Below are 15,956 nucleotides of genomic sequence, written 5' to 3'. Positions count from 1 at the left end.
ATGTTGCTAAATATCAGGCAGCTACAAGAAGCTAAACATCGGGAGCTTTACATGAAGTGAAGCTCCACAGTGTTGCCCGGTAACGGTGGACTGATGGGCCCCCTTCCTTTTTTGAAAATTGACAGCCCAACAAGGACAGGTACCTGGTCCCCACCACCCAATGGGAGACTCATTCTGCTAGCAATGACACTTTCATTTGGAAGAAAAACCCAAAGCAATCAAGAGTGTAAACTATTGATATACCTCCAAGCCGCTTTAAAATGAGCAGGTTTTTCCTTTCATTGATTGGTGGGGATTACAAAATGATGAATGTAAATATCAGGTAGCAAGCTGAGAAAACCTTGATCTCTGAATATTGTGCCAAGTTCCCTCTTACTTCAAGGGTCATTCTTTGTGTCTTTTTTCCCCTGTGGTGTTTTTATTAAGATAATGATCATCAGCAATATTTCCACGAAAACATTTCTCTCACGGTTCATCAGATTCTGCTGCTCCCTTTCCATCTGAAGCCTCCTCTCCAGCAGGGGCAGCCCAGGTTCCTAGAGAAATAACATGGAGGGCATCAAGTGTGAATCAAACAGCAGGACCAGATGAAGCCGGAAATAAAGGGAAGGGCCTCATGAAGTCATTGGGGAAGGGGATGAAAAGAGGAAATCACAGCCACTGCATTACTTATTATTTTACTTCTTTGTGGAAATACCTCAAATATCTAGACATCTAAGTGGCAAAAACTTACACTTTGTTTTCAATCTAAACCTTTGTGAGTTTTTTTTTTTTTTTTTGAAAAATGAAATGATAATCATTATTAAAGTAATAAGCTTAGTCCTACAATCTAGATAAAAGGTGGGATAATTGTACTCACATCAAAGCTCTCCCTTTAGCCATGCCGGCCAAGGAAGAAGTCATCCTTTTCCTGCAACAAGAGCCATGAAAGAGTTGGCTATGATGTTGAATCTTGCCTCCCCACAGGAATGAGGAAACAATCTGGATAAGAGTAAGGAGGAGGAGGAGGAAGAACATAGCATTAATTCAGTAAACCCTCTGTGATCAGACCTGCCTGGAGAATTCGGTGTTTTCCACATTTTCTCCTAAGAAAAATCCCATGAAAAATAGCCTAAGTATAAATTATTATTATTTGAACTGATCTGCTAATGACTAATGGAGCTAAATGCACTGATGACAGCCATCATATTAAGTCCAAATTAACTTGATTAGAACAAATTTATGCAAAAAATAAGACCCCTGATTTAGGATGCTAAGAGGCATACTAGCTGGTTAAGATATGGATGTTTATCATCAGCAGAGGCCCAGTGCCTACTCTCAACTCTCTTCTTACGGAGTCGGCCTTTCATTTTGTCTGCATTTTATTAAATAATCCTAGAACCTAATGATTATTTCCCAATGTTGACAGATTCCTACAGTGGCTAAAACTCAGTAGCCGACAAAAGTAAGTAAATAAACTTAAAATTACATCTCCCCAACACTTTTTTTTTTTTTTTTTTTTGGAGATAGAGTCTCGCTCTGTTGCCCAGGCTGGAATGCAGTGGTGCGATCTCAGCTCACTCACTGCAGCCTCCATCTCCCGGGTTCAAGCGATTCTCCTACATTCCCTTTTTAGGTCTACAGGAATGGCTTCGTTCATAACAACCAAGGTTTCATAGCAAATCTCGGGGTTTGTATGTAGTCATACAAATCAGCAGTTTTCCTTGGTTTTTTGTGATTAGCTTTGCTAATTAAAAATATGGATAAAGAGGGACTGGCAAATGGCTGGAGGAAAAAAAAACACCAGGAAAAAATTATTAAAGGGAAATAGACATCTGGCATCCTTTGCCGAAAATGACAGAATGTTTACTTTCTCTCTAAAATAAAATTTATTTTAACAAGTAGATATTCAGCATCTATTATCGTGTCTAATACTGAATGGAATAAGGAGGCTCTCATTTTCCAGACAGGATAAGACAAATGCACAGAAATCCATCATAAAAGACAGATTAGGACTGATCACAAAAGAAATCCAGACACATCTGGGGAATTTAAAGAATGGAGAGCTCATTCCTAGTATAAGAATCGAGATGATTTGCAAAGAGATGGCCTTTGAGATGGGACTTGAACAGGATAGGTAGAAAAAGTAGGATTTCACCCAGCAGTGCTGTGAGAAGGCCATTCCAAGGAGTGGTTGAGCAGGAGTTCAGTGTGTATTTTGAGAGTAAGGGAGAGTCTAATTCACTGAAGGGCAACTTGGGAGCTACATGCCAGGTGAGAAGTAACAGAGCCTGAACTAGGGTGGGAGCAGCAAAAATTGAGATAACAGCAAGGGATTCAGTAGTTATTTCAAAAGCACTGTCTCTGGGGCCTGAGAATGTTTATAAAAGCATTTCAGGAAGCAGAGAATGATCACGACCAGCTCTCAAGATGTTAAACCCCAAGACCACATGGAGGGAGCAGCTGAATACTTGGATGGTGAGGTTGCTGAAGAAGATCACATAAACATTGTTCATCTTCCTAAAATTCTGGTTTGGGAGTCTGAGGTGGGGCTTAAGAATCTACATTTTTAACACAAATAATCCGGTTCTGATATAGATCATTCCTCAGAACATACTTTGTAAAAGGCTTCAAAGTTATTCACTTATTCATTCAACAAATACACATTGAGCACCTAATATGCACTCAGCACTGCTCAGAATGTGGAGGATTTAACAGTGAACAAAAGAAACATAAACCTGTGCCCTCATGGAGTATGTGTTGCAGCCAGGTCAATCTAAACTAGTTCTACGTGTGTGAGTCAGGAGGAGCTAAATAAAACCATCTTTCTCCAGAAACTCCCCCAGCGGAATCTTGACACTGGAGTCCAGCCTTTCACTTAGGAGTGCCTGTCCAAGCCTTCAGCATCCTGCACAGGGGTTCAGGCTATGGGGACGTGATCCCTGATAAAGTTTGACATGTGCTTCTGTCATTCTCACCGTAAGAGCTGCGTGGCATGTAATTTAATGGATGAAAGTATTTAATGAATGAAAGAATTTTGAAGAATCTCTCAAAAGCCTTCAAAACCTTGAAAATAAAATGTGGATCTTAATCCCATAAATATTCAATATGAACAGGAGGCACCCAGGGCACACTAGAGTTTTCTGTGTCACTCCCCATGTATGTCTTTAGCCCCCAACTAATGGGGCAATCACACGACCCCATCATCCCCATAGCAAGGTCCCAGACCAGGGGAACCAGAGGTCTCACATTCTGGTCTTTAGTAATCCCATTGCTGTTGCAGTGCAAATTCTTCTTCATGGGAAATCAGAGAGGCATCATCATTCCCATCTGATCAGAGAGATTAGCCGATGCTATTCAGCAGGACAGGGTCAGAGTCAGACTGGTCATGCCATAGCCAAGATCAGACATGCAAAAGTTTAAACCCAGCTCCAGACTGGTCCAAAGGATCCAGGTTGGAGAAGAGCAATCAGCTTCCCTCCCTTCTACTTACAGTCCATCCCAAGTGAACCCAAACTGTCAAGTCATTCCAAACCAATAATAATCTCCTTAGCACCAACAGACACACAGAGCTCCTGGTATGGGTGCTGGCCAAGCATCAGGCATCAGCCCAAGCCCTTCCTGGGGAGGCATCAGGAACCCATCAACCTCCTTGAGCCAATCAGCTGGGGCAGCAGTCTCCAAATAAGTGAATTTCTGAACCCATTTGATTTCTCCAGGGCAGCTTGTTCTTAAACCTGCTTCATACATCACAAGTCTCTGGGCTCTGTTGGGCACCCTTAGCTGAGATGATGTGATCTTGTATGAAACAGGCAAGTGGGCCCATCTCATCTCCATTACAATTGCTTTCTCTAGGTTCCCTGCTGGAGAAGTTACTGATAGGCAGGTTCAAAGTACTTCTGAGATGAGCATTGGCTTTTTCTCTAAGCTTTCTCCATCAGCACCCAGTAAACATCCAAGGAGATAAGAGGAAAGTCATTTTGAAAAGTAACTCTCTTGTGTGTCCCGATGTCAGTTAAACAGCTCCAGTCCAAGATTGTTGTGTTGGTTTTCCTAAGTCTGGATCCAGGGCTTCCAGAGCCAGAAACTAAAAGAACTCAGTGATAATGTTCACTCATCATAGACACATGAGTCATTTATCTGCCCCCAAAGGAGAACTCTACAGAGCTTGACCGGCTAACAAAGCATCTGGGTACTCCCTAAAATTCCTACATCCATTTGTTCAAAGAATTCAATGAGCACCTACCCAATTTGTTCCATATCAGGTACACTGACAGACAAAGATGGGCTCTGGGAACGGAAAATGTACACGTTGGAGAGGGACTAAGCAGGCATTCTGGAGGGTCTCTAGTGATGCTTTTTATCTGCAGGAAGAGAGTAGCCCAGCCCTCCTGTTATTAATGACTTCCATGATTACTCCTGTGAATAGCAGAGGCACATTTTCCCCTTGAGTAGTCAAACTAATTGCCTGGGGAATGGAGGCTCTGGAAGAAAAGGAGTCCCTTGTAGAAAGCAGTAATGAAAGGGAACAAAAGCACCTGACGGGGAGAGCATTAAAGAGAAAACAGCGCTGAAAAAGCCTGTGGAAACAGCCTTGTGTCGGGAAAGTGCCAGACGGGACTGAGACGGAGGCGGCAGGATGACCATCAGTCTCCAGGGAAATCACTTCCTGCGCACTCTTAGCCTGCCTAATGAGCTGTGTCTTTCTCTTACCTAGGGGACTACCGGGTTTGAAGCACATGTTGATAAATGTTTGGAGTTGGCAGAGTATTTATACAACATCATAAAAAACCGAGAAGGATATGAGATGGTGTTTGACGGGAAGGTATGTATTTGGATTTCTACAATCCCAGAAAGTTTAGTCAGTTCCAACCCTCATCACTGATATGATGTAAATGATGTGCTGTCCAGGTAAGTGGGACTGTCACAGAGGGGAGTCTTGGATGATGGGGTAGCTATTCCACGCTGGAATAAAGACCAAACTCACCAAGTAGTCCATAGAACTTTGTCAAAATCATGCCCTCCAATGGCAATTCCTGATTGAAAAGTGGGAATTGTGTTGTGAACCTGCTGAATACATCGATTTGAAATGTTCTTAGAATTTTCAAAATTGCCAGCCTGGGCCAGATGTGAATCTTCCTTTCCTCTTTGTAGCCTCAGCACACAAATGTCTGCTTCTGGTACATTCCTCCAAGCTTGCGTACTCTGGAAGACAATGAAGAGAGAATGAGTCGCCTCTCAAAGGTCAGTGCTCCAAGTTCCTCTGATACATGTGTGTATTGAGCCTTTCATGTGCACTTCTTCTTTATGACATATGCCTGTGGCCTTAGGAGAGAGCCCACCTGGGTGCATGGGCCCACTCCCGTCTGTGGACTCCCACAGAGCCAGGACGTATAGAACCTGGTATGTGCAGACTTTTTTTTCTATTTTCTTTTCTTCTTTTTTTTTTTTTTGAGATGGAGTCTCACTCTGTCTCCCAGGTTGCAATGCAGTGGCATGATCTCAGCTCACTGCATCCTCCAGCTCCTGGGTTCAAGCAATTCTCTTGCCTCAGCCTCCTGAGTAGCTGGGAATACAGGCACCCGCCACCATGCCCAACTAATTTTTGTCTTTTTAGTAGAGACGAGGTTTCAATATGTTGGCCAGGCTGGTCTCGAACTCCTGACCTCAGGTGATCTGCCCGCCTTGGCCTCCCAAAGTGCTGAGATTACAGGTGTGAGCCACTGCGCCCAACCTATGCAGACTTTTAACAACTTTATTTGCTTGTTTTCTGAGAGTGAGTTTATGATGTCCTAAAAGAAGTAGTCAGGCGATAACCTTTGCTGGCATTCACAAAGCAGCGAGGACATTGCTGAAGTTCATTGCTGTTCCAAGTGAAATTGGCGCTCAGTTACAAGCACAAAAGAGACTTCAGGTACCAGAAATGGTTAGCAAACAATGCTGCTGCTGACCTTCTTGAGCTGCCAAGATCAAGGCTATCCTGAGGGTGTCCTTAGAGCTGTGATGACCCCCAGAAGGTAGGAGGGCAAAGAGCAATAATAACAGCCACTGTTTTGAGTGTGTATTGTATCCCAGCTCAGCATCAGGTGTTAGGTCACTTAATGCCTCAGAGCAACCTGACATGGGAAGGACTGTCCACCCATCTTGCTGATGGAGAAACTGACATACAGGGAGAAAATGTAACTCCCAAAATCTCACAGAAAGTCTGAGGGCTTGAGCTTTAAATTGTACTGTGGTCAGTAAGACACCCTTTATCTTTCATCCTCTCCTGCTCCTAGCACTTATACACGGGTGAAATATGGCTTACAATGCACATCGAAGCGAGTATGCAGGACCTGTCACCGTGCGAAACTAGGGATGGTCGTGTAGACTTGGATCTCAGAGTTGATTTGGTTGGTTTGGGGGTTCTTTTCATTTATCGTAAAAGAGGGAACCTCCTCCAGTCACTGCCAAGAGCCCCGCAGGCTGTCCCTTCACTGCTCAGGAGTTTGGGCTGCCTCATTGACCTTTGGGAACACTTTAGTTCCTTCTGTGTAAAATGAAGAAGAGAATTTTGTGTAGCTATAAAACCTTCACTGAAGCTTTTACATGTTAACATCTGCCCTTAAGCAACCTAGGATCAAACTCTCATCGGGAGCAAACTTCCACTTGGCTGAGGTCTTTAAACCAAGCCTCCTAATTAGAGTAGTGATTTGCAATCCTGGTCATCCATTAGAATCATCCAGAAACTTTATAAAGACACTAGTGACCAGGTCTCACCCTGAAAATGTAATCAGATTGTGCTTGGATGGGCCTGGGAATGATTCTGAAAGTTATCCAGATGATTCTAATGTGCAGCTCAGCTAGAGAACCCCTGATCTAGAGGAAAAAATGGAAGAAAGATTCTAGACCCTGGATCCGTGGTGCATGTGTCTGAGGTGGAAGGGGCTGTGGTTGTGTTTGATGATTTAGTGAAGTTGGTTCATTCCTGGAAACCAGGCTCACAGGGTGGGAGGGAATTGAGTAGAGGTCGCATTGGATAAGATGATCAGTGCAGGCAATAACAACGAGAATGGGGGTGCGGGTGTCTGCTGTCATTAAGAGGAAAAAATACATATTTTCCTGGAATTTTATGGTATACCTTCATAATGCAAAATTTCTTAACAATGACTTATTTTAACCAGTTAGTTAGAAATTAGATGCCTCCATTCTTTTTGCCTTTCACTTCCTTATTGAACTGACTGACCAGAAAGAGAATCTACAGACTAGTTTGGCTGATTTCATTTGTTGAATCAGCCCATTATCACTGGGCTGAGGAATGGAGCAAGATGGGAGTACAGAATAAAAACACTTTTTTCATCATTTTCTGAACAAAAATCAACTCGGAGACTCCCCTGTTTAAACATCACTCTATAAATGCCTCCTAGGTTTCAGCACCTCGTATGAGCTGTAATGAGGAATAGGGATGGAGATTGTTTCCTGGAGATGGCAATTAGAATATTAGTAAACTGTTTTTATACTGTTGACAATTCAAATACGAAAATCTCCGGGGATTGCAAAATGAATTCTCCTGATTTTCTCCATTTTATTATTGTAATCAAGATAATTCAGCAATTCAGGTTTGAAAACGAAAATAGAACCACATGAATACCAAGTTTAACTTTTGTTCATCTATGCCAATGATTTTTTTCAGACTTTCTGTAAAGTTCTTTATTAAGTGTGACGCCCTTAAAGTATAATGTCCAGGAACCAGTAAAATATTCATACACATGCACACACACAGTCCCAGAGGGAAAAAAACTGAGGTGAAATAATCTGTTGTCCAATATGGTAGTAATAGCCACATGTGGCTATTTATATTTAAATTTAAATCAATTAAAATTAAATTTAAATTCAACAAAATTTGGTTCTTCAATCGCACTAGCCACATTTCAGTTGCTCAACTTGTGACCAATGGCTGTTTTATGGGATAGCGCAGATATAGAACATGATGGAGATCACTGCACAGAGTTCTCTTGGTCCATGCCAATATAGACCCAAAATGGGGAAAATGTGGAGTTTCCTGTGCAGTTTATGAGAACCAAAAGAACAAAGTTAAATTCTGGACAAGACAAGGCAGAGAATTACTCTTTGTACCATCTTGCCTGATTCATAGCTGTAGTCCACAGCAGGAACTCAAAAATCATTTGTTAGGCTAAAATTGTATCTTAGTCTGGTTGGGCTGCAAAAACAGACTAATATAGACTAGGTAGCTTATAAACACAGAAATTTATTTTGCACTGTTCTAGAGGCTGGGAAGTCCAAGATCAAGGTCCCTATAGATTCCGTGTTGGGTGGAACCCCTACTTCCTGGTTCATCAATGGCCTTTTTCTCCCTGTATCCTCACATGGCAGAAAGAGGTCAAGGCAGTTCTCTGAGGCCTCTAAGACTGTGCCTTCCTGACCTAATCACCTACCAGAGGCCCCACCTCCTAATATCATCATATTGCGGGGTTAAGATTTCAACATATAAATTTTGGGAGGACAGAAAATTTCCATCTATAGCGAATACCTTAGGCATATTCCAGAATAAGGAAGGGAAACAACATTTAGGAAACCTAACAGTGGCTTGTAAGCCTTTTTCCAGAATGCACTAGTTTGAGGACAAATATTTGGATAACAGAAGTTATAAATAAAGCAGGTACAGTCATACCTTCATGGGGGTGGTAAACACGAGAATCCAGTCAGTGTGCTTCCTGCCCTGTCAGGACTGTGATCTTGCAGATGGCGCTTTGTCCCTGAGGCAGTGTAGACGATGAATGTTTGGGGCATTATGGGGATGTGACACCGCACCATGCTTTAGACACAGGGAGGGACAGCAAATAGGCTGTGCCAATGTTTACCAAACAAGAGTCAAAAGGGCTGGTCTTTTGAGGACCTCTTCTGTTTCTGGTTCTTCATCTTCTTATTTTAATTTTTGTTATTGTTGATCACTATCTGGTTCTGTCAGCTTTTACAGTCCTACACTGATTGGTGGACTTTTGAAAGGTTAGCAGTGGATTTAATACTAAATTTGTAAGGAAGTAGCCTGGCCTTATATTTAACACAGACTCTTTGAACGTCTGTGTTATTAAATGCAATAGAGGATTTAATTGGTGAAATTTTAGTATTTTAGAATTTTTTTTGTTTTGTTTTTAAGACAGGATCTCACTCTGTTGCCCAGGCTGGAGTACAGTGGTGCCATCTCGGCTCATGCAAACTCCACCTCTTAGGTTCAAGCGATTCTCCCACCTCAGCCTGCTGAGTAGCTGGGATTACAGGTGCACACCACCACACCCAACTAATTTTTATATTTTTTGATCAGGATGGGGTTGGGACAGGGTTTTACCATGTTGGCCAGGCTGGTCTCAAAATCCTGACCTCAAGTGATCCACTCACCTCAGCCTCCCAAAGTGCTGGGATTACAGGCATGAGCCACCAAGCCTAGCCAATGGTTTAGAATTTCTCATTTAATTATTCTGCTTTTACATTTTCAAAATTTCTTGCAGTCTTCCAAAATGTAAAACAAAGAGGTTTTCTAGGACATAGTGAAAATACATTTCTGTGATATCTTTTAAGTTTATTTCATGATGCTTTACTATGCACCCTCTTTGAAAGAGACAAATGTGGATTCCAATTATGGAAGAGTCCCCTAGTTACTGCTTTCTAAAGGACTGAAAAAGCTAACGGCACAAGAGAGAAGACAACACCCTAAAATTCTTAAGGCAGCCCCAAAGAGCTCTTGTTGACTACACCTTTAGTGAATTCTTCAACGTGCGACCACTCTTTCTCAACTCACGTTCTTCGTTTAGGAAAACTAAGAATACAACCAAAAAATACAAAAGCCTAGAAATAAGTGAAATCTCTATGTATTTCATCCAATAGACCACCGGGATGGCTAAATAGTAGAAAGGAGAGCTTTATTGGTGATACCAGTTTGCAAACCAGGCAGAGACAGCCTGCAGCATGTGCGGAAGGTGCCCTCTCTTCCAAGAGGGGAAGGGCAGGTTGGGTTTTATGCCTTACAGGGCCTGTAACACACAGTAGAGTCATACATATTCAGTAGGTTTTGGGGAAAAGCTATCCATATTTATGAGGGGAGCTGAGCACATGCAGAATGAGTAAACATATATGTAGCATACATCCCATGTTCACTTCAGGGCAGGGTTTTAGTGTTAAAATGAGGTGGAATTTGGCTCTTTACATCAAAAGGTGAACTGTAGGACATAAACACAGTTTGTGCACCATGTCTATAAGCTGCTCAAACTGGCTTAAGGTCTGCAGTTGCTTACCAGGAAAGAATGTGTGTAAGGTCAGTCTTCTGTCCAGTCAGAGTTATAGTGGTCTGGGTAGTAAATCAGGGTGAGGAGGGGGTCTCATAGCACCTATTGTTAGGGAATTTCAATCATTAGGAATTTAGCAATTTGCCCTCCAACCAGGCCCTGAACCCTGGACCCATCTTAGTTGATATAGGAATGTCTATTTTGGCCTCACAGATCACATATATTCATCAGAATAGTCCGAATCTTATTTTCCTTCTTAACTTGCAATGAGTGAATATACCACGAAGTAGATGTTCATGTTCCAGCTAATTTTAGTTCATCTGCATTTTCTGGAAGCAACCAAAAGTCATATGTGTTTAGACAGCTGTGATTTCTGCCAATTCAGCTTGCTTCAGGAACTGAGGGGATTCAATCTTACTTTATGCCAAAATCTGTTTGCTTGTGACTGTTAGCATTAATCTTTTAACCTTTGATTTGCATTCATCTGAAAAGCTAGAGATGATTGTCCTTGATAATTAGTGCCATTCTTCTGTATTTTTGCTTGGATTGCCCATGAAAACTAAATGAGACTTTAATTTACTTAGTAAAGCTCTGTCATTATTTTATCACTTCTAAAGAGCAAGCATGATTTATTACACAAATAAAACTAAGGAATAGTTATGTGACTTGTCCTTAAATTCCTGCAGCCAAGTGGATTTGGAATTCCTTTTCTAATTTGAGATTTATCTTCGCAGGAACCATATTGACTTGACGTGCCTCACAACACAAAGGATAAATTTCATGTCCCTTTGGCTGGAATATTCTAGTAGATCTATTTTCAGAAGTTAATCCCAGACTTGAGATATTTAAATTCTTCTTCTTATTTATTCCCTGGGATGTGTCCGGTGCTCTGCATACATTCTTAATGCTTTAGGTGAAAGAAGGATCAGTCCAGGAGAAACATTCCTCCCCATGGAACAAGGAGTGGGAAGGGATATAATAACTCAACCTAGAGTCAGAAGATCTCAGTGCTGGAATCATCATCCACATTCGTTTTTAGATAAGGAAATTAGGTTCGGAATGAGAAGTGAAGGTGAAGTCTATCCGGTGACTTTGTCTTTGGTAACTAACAAATGATTAGACCCAATGGGAACGTTGCTGATTTTATGCATTGGATACTTTGAAGATGAAAACTTCATTACAAACCAATGATTAATTAAGAGTTGATGTTTATAAATCACATGTTCATAACAGCATTCCATTTGAATTGAACTGTCCATTTAAGATAAATCCAGCTATGATAGAAGGCATGGTCTCCATTTTGAACTGAGTTTCTGACCACATGAAACTCAAATAAGTCTAAAAGTTTCTCTGATGTCTATCTACCATTTGCAGCAATGAAGATCAGATATTATATATTTACAAACTCCAGTGATAAATATATGTGGATAGATTATATGTACGGTTAGACATGATTTAAGTTTTTGCCTCTTCCTAGATAGCTGTTTCTATTATGCTACTCTTTATAGCAATAAGAATTTAGGACTCCCCCAACACGTACCAAGCACTGTGCTGGTAAACAACAACAACAAACAGAGTAGAAGACGCTGTGTTTGCCCTCCAGGACCTGACAGTTGAGGTACAGAAAGAAAATGTATTTGCTCAGAAGTAAGAGGATAGTAGGAAATTAGCATATAGTCAGAATCTATGGGGAAGGATCATGGATCATATGTTTACAGCTTAAAGGAAGAGAGCTACTGATGGACACTAGAAGTCAGGAAAGGCTTCATAGCAGTTCTAGGACTGTGGTGGAATCTTGAAGTGTGTGTAGGATATGAACCAGAAGAGAAAAGGGATAGATTCTAAGCACAGAGAACAAGTATGACATAGTAACACTGATGACAAGTGTGAAGGGACAAAAATACGTATAGTAAATTCAAGGGACATTTAATAAAGGAGTCTTGTCAGAGTTGAAGATTCATTTTGGCGAACGGTGGAAGATGAGGCCTCAGAAATGGATGATGAAAGGTCTCTGAACTGAACTAGAGTTTAAACTTAATTTCATACACAATAGAGAACTATCTGAGGCTATAATCAACAATCTGGCATAAATAGAGTATGATCTTGTCTATGGTATGCTATCCTGTCTGTGATATGCAACGTATGTTAAGTCCTTGTGGGTTCAGCTTTTTGTCCCAGCTAATTCATTATCACTATTAAGGATTATCTTTCAGTATATCTTACAAAGTGAGGCACTGCAAAAAGAGAACGAAAAGAAACTAGAAAGCTCTAGGGTTTCAAGAAAGTTGCCAAAAGTCTGCTTATCTTCATATATCACGTGATACTGAAACTTACATTTTGGTAACAATCCTCTGAACTGTTTTATTACCAATGTTTTTAAATTTACTGTGGCAGGAAAACACCCCCAAACGTCTTGCTAACCCATTTAGCCTGGGGCCAATACTAGATTCATCTCGTCCTCCCAGAACACTAACTGGAAAGTCAAGGACAAGGTGGCAGGCACCTGATAGTCTATCACTTATTCCTCTTATCACCTGCAGGATCTTGAATGTGTTAAACTGTTCTAGTTCTCTGATCCCAAGAAAACTTGGAGGTAACTCCTTCAAGAGAAAACAAGTAAGATTCCTACTGTTGAGCTAAAAACTAAAGACACTGCTTGCTGTTGGGTTCTTTGACTCAGGGGAGAGTCCCAGGAGAAAGTCACCATGCTGATATGGTCTGTCCCACAGGTGGCTCCAGTGATTAAAGCCAGAATGATGGAGTATGGAACAACAATGGTCAGCTACCAACCGTTGGGAGACAAGGTCAATTTCTTCCGCATGGTCATCTCAAACCCCGCAGCAACTCACCAAGACATTGACTTCCTGATTGAAGAAATAGAACGTCTTGGACAAGATTTATAATAACCTTGCTCACCAAGCTGTTCCACTTCTCTAGGTAGACAATTAAGTTGTCACAAACTGTGTGAATGTATTTGTAGTTTGTTCCAAAGTAAATCTATTTCTATATTGTGGTGTCAAAGTAGAGTAGAGTTTAAAAATTAAACAAAAAAAGACATTGCTCCTTTTAAAAGTCCTTTCTTAAGTTTAGAATACCTCTCTAAGAATTAGTGACAAAAGGCTATATTCTAATCAATCAGGAAAAGCTTAAAATTGTTATAAATACTTCTCTTAATTTTAATATAGTGTGCAAAGCAAACTTTATTTTCACTTCAGACTAGTAGGACTGAATAGTGCCAAATTGCCCCTGAATCATAAAAGGTTCTTTGGGGTGCAGTGAAAAGGATAAAGTAAATATAAAATGTATGTTGACAATAAAAACTCTTGCCTTTTTCATAGTATTAGAAAAAAATTTCTAATTTACCTATAGCAACATTTCAAATGTATTTAAATACATATAATTTTACAAAAGGAAAATATATATATTAAAAAAGATATCCTATTTTGTAACATATAGATTTTTATTTTATATGGGTTATACAAACTGCAGGGGCAGATATAGAAACTAAGCCAGATTTTTTTTCCTTTCTCTTAATGGAGGCACAGTAAAACACTTAGCAAAGTTACTTTGAAACACTGACCCACAAAATTCTTAAAAGGTATTATTCCTTCTTTCTCTACACGTTATGGCTTATCACATCTCTGAAGTTAGTATTTCAAAACAAACACAAAAGAATACTGCAAGTTCTTTAAAATAATTGATCCCATTGGCAATAAGATTCTCTTCCCCTTGAAGTTTTCCACCCTTTTTACTCTTAGCGGACTCACTCTGCAAGTGTGACAAGCCAAGCTTCATCTCAGATTAAATTAGGGTAATTGTCTCTATTCTGCTTTCCAGTTCAGCCTGTTTTGAACAGAAGGTGGATGCTCGTTCCTGAGGCATCTTCCAAATAGTATTCTTTTATTAGGTCATTTGAATTAATTAGAGAAAATAAAAATAAAACCTAATCAGCCTGAGCAAAGAGGAATGAAGCATATTCCCAGAATGTGGTGAGCCCAGAAAATTAAAGTTGGCCTTGGGAGAAGAGATCTCTGTGGGACAATAATGACATCATCCTGGCACCATATTACCACTGTCCAGGAAAGAGAAATTTACCTTCAGGACAGTTGCGCATTTCCATCCCCTCCCCATTCCTCCCCACAAAGTCTCTCCCACCAGACTGCCTACCACTGGGACCCAAAATAAATAATTTATATTCCATGGGTGATTGTTTCTCATCCATGAAATGAGCAGCCTCTCACCCTAGATTTTGAGGCATTATCTTAAGATTTTCCTTTATCCATCTCCCATCAAGATCCAAAGTGACCAGAATATGCAGAAATAACAAGATCCTTAGAATTCAAAATAGTATTTTTAAAACATCCTTCTTTCCCTGCGAACCTGATAGAAAAACCTGAGCTAACAAAGGCTTCCATAGATATTTATGGGGTCACACATTGTCAGATTCCAAGTGCTGATAGGAGAACAATAGATTCATATGCAAACTGCAAATGCAAATTTAGGAACATTCTCCATTTCTGAATGGACCAGGCAGTTCAATACTCAGACTACAGGTATACAAGGGAAGAGAGAAGACCCTGCCCTTCAACAGGTAGAAATGCCCTACAATATAACATATAGAAATGCCCTATAATATAACCACAGGATCCAGCCATCTGAAATTTTCATAAGCTTCCCCCTACATTATTTCTCCTAGGTTATATGCAAAAACAGTGATAACTTGATATGAACACAGCTTCAGGCCCTTTCTGTCTAGAAAGCAAATGGGTTCACTATGACAATTAGAAGTAAACTCTTTCATCTGTGCCACAGAATTTCATGAAGGAATAACCTTCCATTCTAGGCTTTGTCTAATCCCATCCCTTTCCTTTCTCAAAACTGCCTGGCCTGCTGAGAATAAGCACATAGCTGCCCGACTCTCTGGAGCCTCAGGCCCAAAGGTTCCACTTCAGAGACAGAGATGCTAATTGATCCAACCAGCTGTCCTTCTTGGAGAAGACAGTGGGGCCCAATGCCCTGGTGAACCAACCCTGCTCTACTCCAGGATGCTTTATCTTTTGGGTTACAGATCCTAGATTGTGAACTGCTGCTGCTGCTTTTTAGGTTAATGAGATAGTAAAATTTTAAAGGACAATTTGTGCCTATATATGAAATTCCAGCAAAACAATTCTAGCAAAAACAATAGCTCTTCTTCCCCACTCCCCTACCCCTTCCCAGTACTCCTTCAAATTGGCTGAGAGCCTTGCTCAGGCCTGTGCAGGGAAATCCTTGCCAACTGTAGCCCAAAGAAAAAAGCAAATAAAAGCCTAGTAGGTCCCAGTAGTTTAATAAGTCATCTTGAAAGGAGATGTGTAATCAGGTCAGAAGAGAGGGAAGGAGGAAGGGAGGGAGGGAGGGAGGGAGAAAGGAAGGAAGGAAGGAAGGAAGGAAGGAAGGAAGGAAGGAAGGAAGGAAGGAAAGAGGAAGGAAGGAAGGAAGGAAATGGAGGAAGGAAGGGAGGGAGGGAAGAAGGGAGATTATTTTGAATATTAGCCCAAATTCCCAGTGCCATGGTCTTTATGTGGGCCCATTCTTCACAAATCTTAGAAAAGTTTGGTTTTAGCTTTAATCAGAACTGACATGGCCATTTTCATTTATACAGCAATATCATGTTTATCATTTAAAATACTTGAACAAACAAGTGTGATATGTCTTTAT

General features: G+C 40.8%; 1 protein-coding gene across 1 annotated transcript in view; it reads left to right on the top strand.

The window, feature by feature from the left end:
- Positions 1-15,638, top strand: part of GAD2 (glutamate decarboxylase 2) — an 88,930-nt gene extending 73,292 nt beyond the window's left edge. Inside the window, exons 14-16 of the mRNA XM_017870798.1 lie at positions 4,697-4,804; positions 5,134-5,223; positions 12,989-15,638. Coding sequence (XP_017726287.1) covers positions 4,697-4,804; positions 5,134-5,223; positions 12,989-13,162 — 372 coding nt within the window. The 3' untranslated portion in view covers positions 13,163-15,638. The remainder of the gene's footprint in view (positions 1-4,696; positions 4,805-5,133; positions 5,224-12,988) is intronic.
- Positions 15,639-15,956: the final 318 nt, after the last annotated feature.

This window comes from Rhinopithecus bieti, unplaced genomic scaffold, assembly GCF_001698545.2.
Source record: "Rhinopithecus bieti isolate Rb0 unplaced genomic scaffold, ASM169854v2 scaffold_5022, whole genome shotgun sequence".
Taxonomy (NCBI): domain Eukaryota; kingdom Metazoa; phylum Chordata; class Mammalia; order Primates; family Cercopithecidae; genus Rhinopithecus; species Rhinopithecus bieti.
The sequence above is the reverse complement of the archived record's forward strand: the minus strand, read 5'-3'. Positions and strand labels throughout refer to the sequence as shown.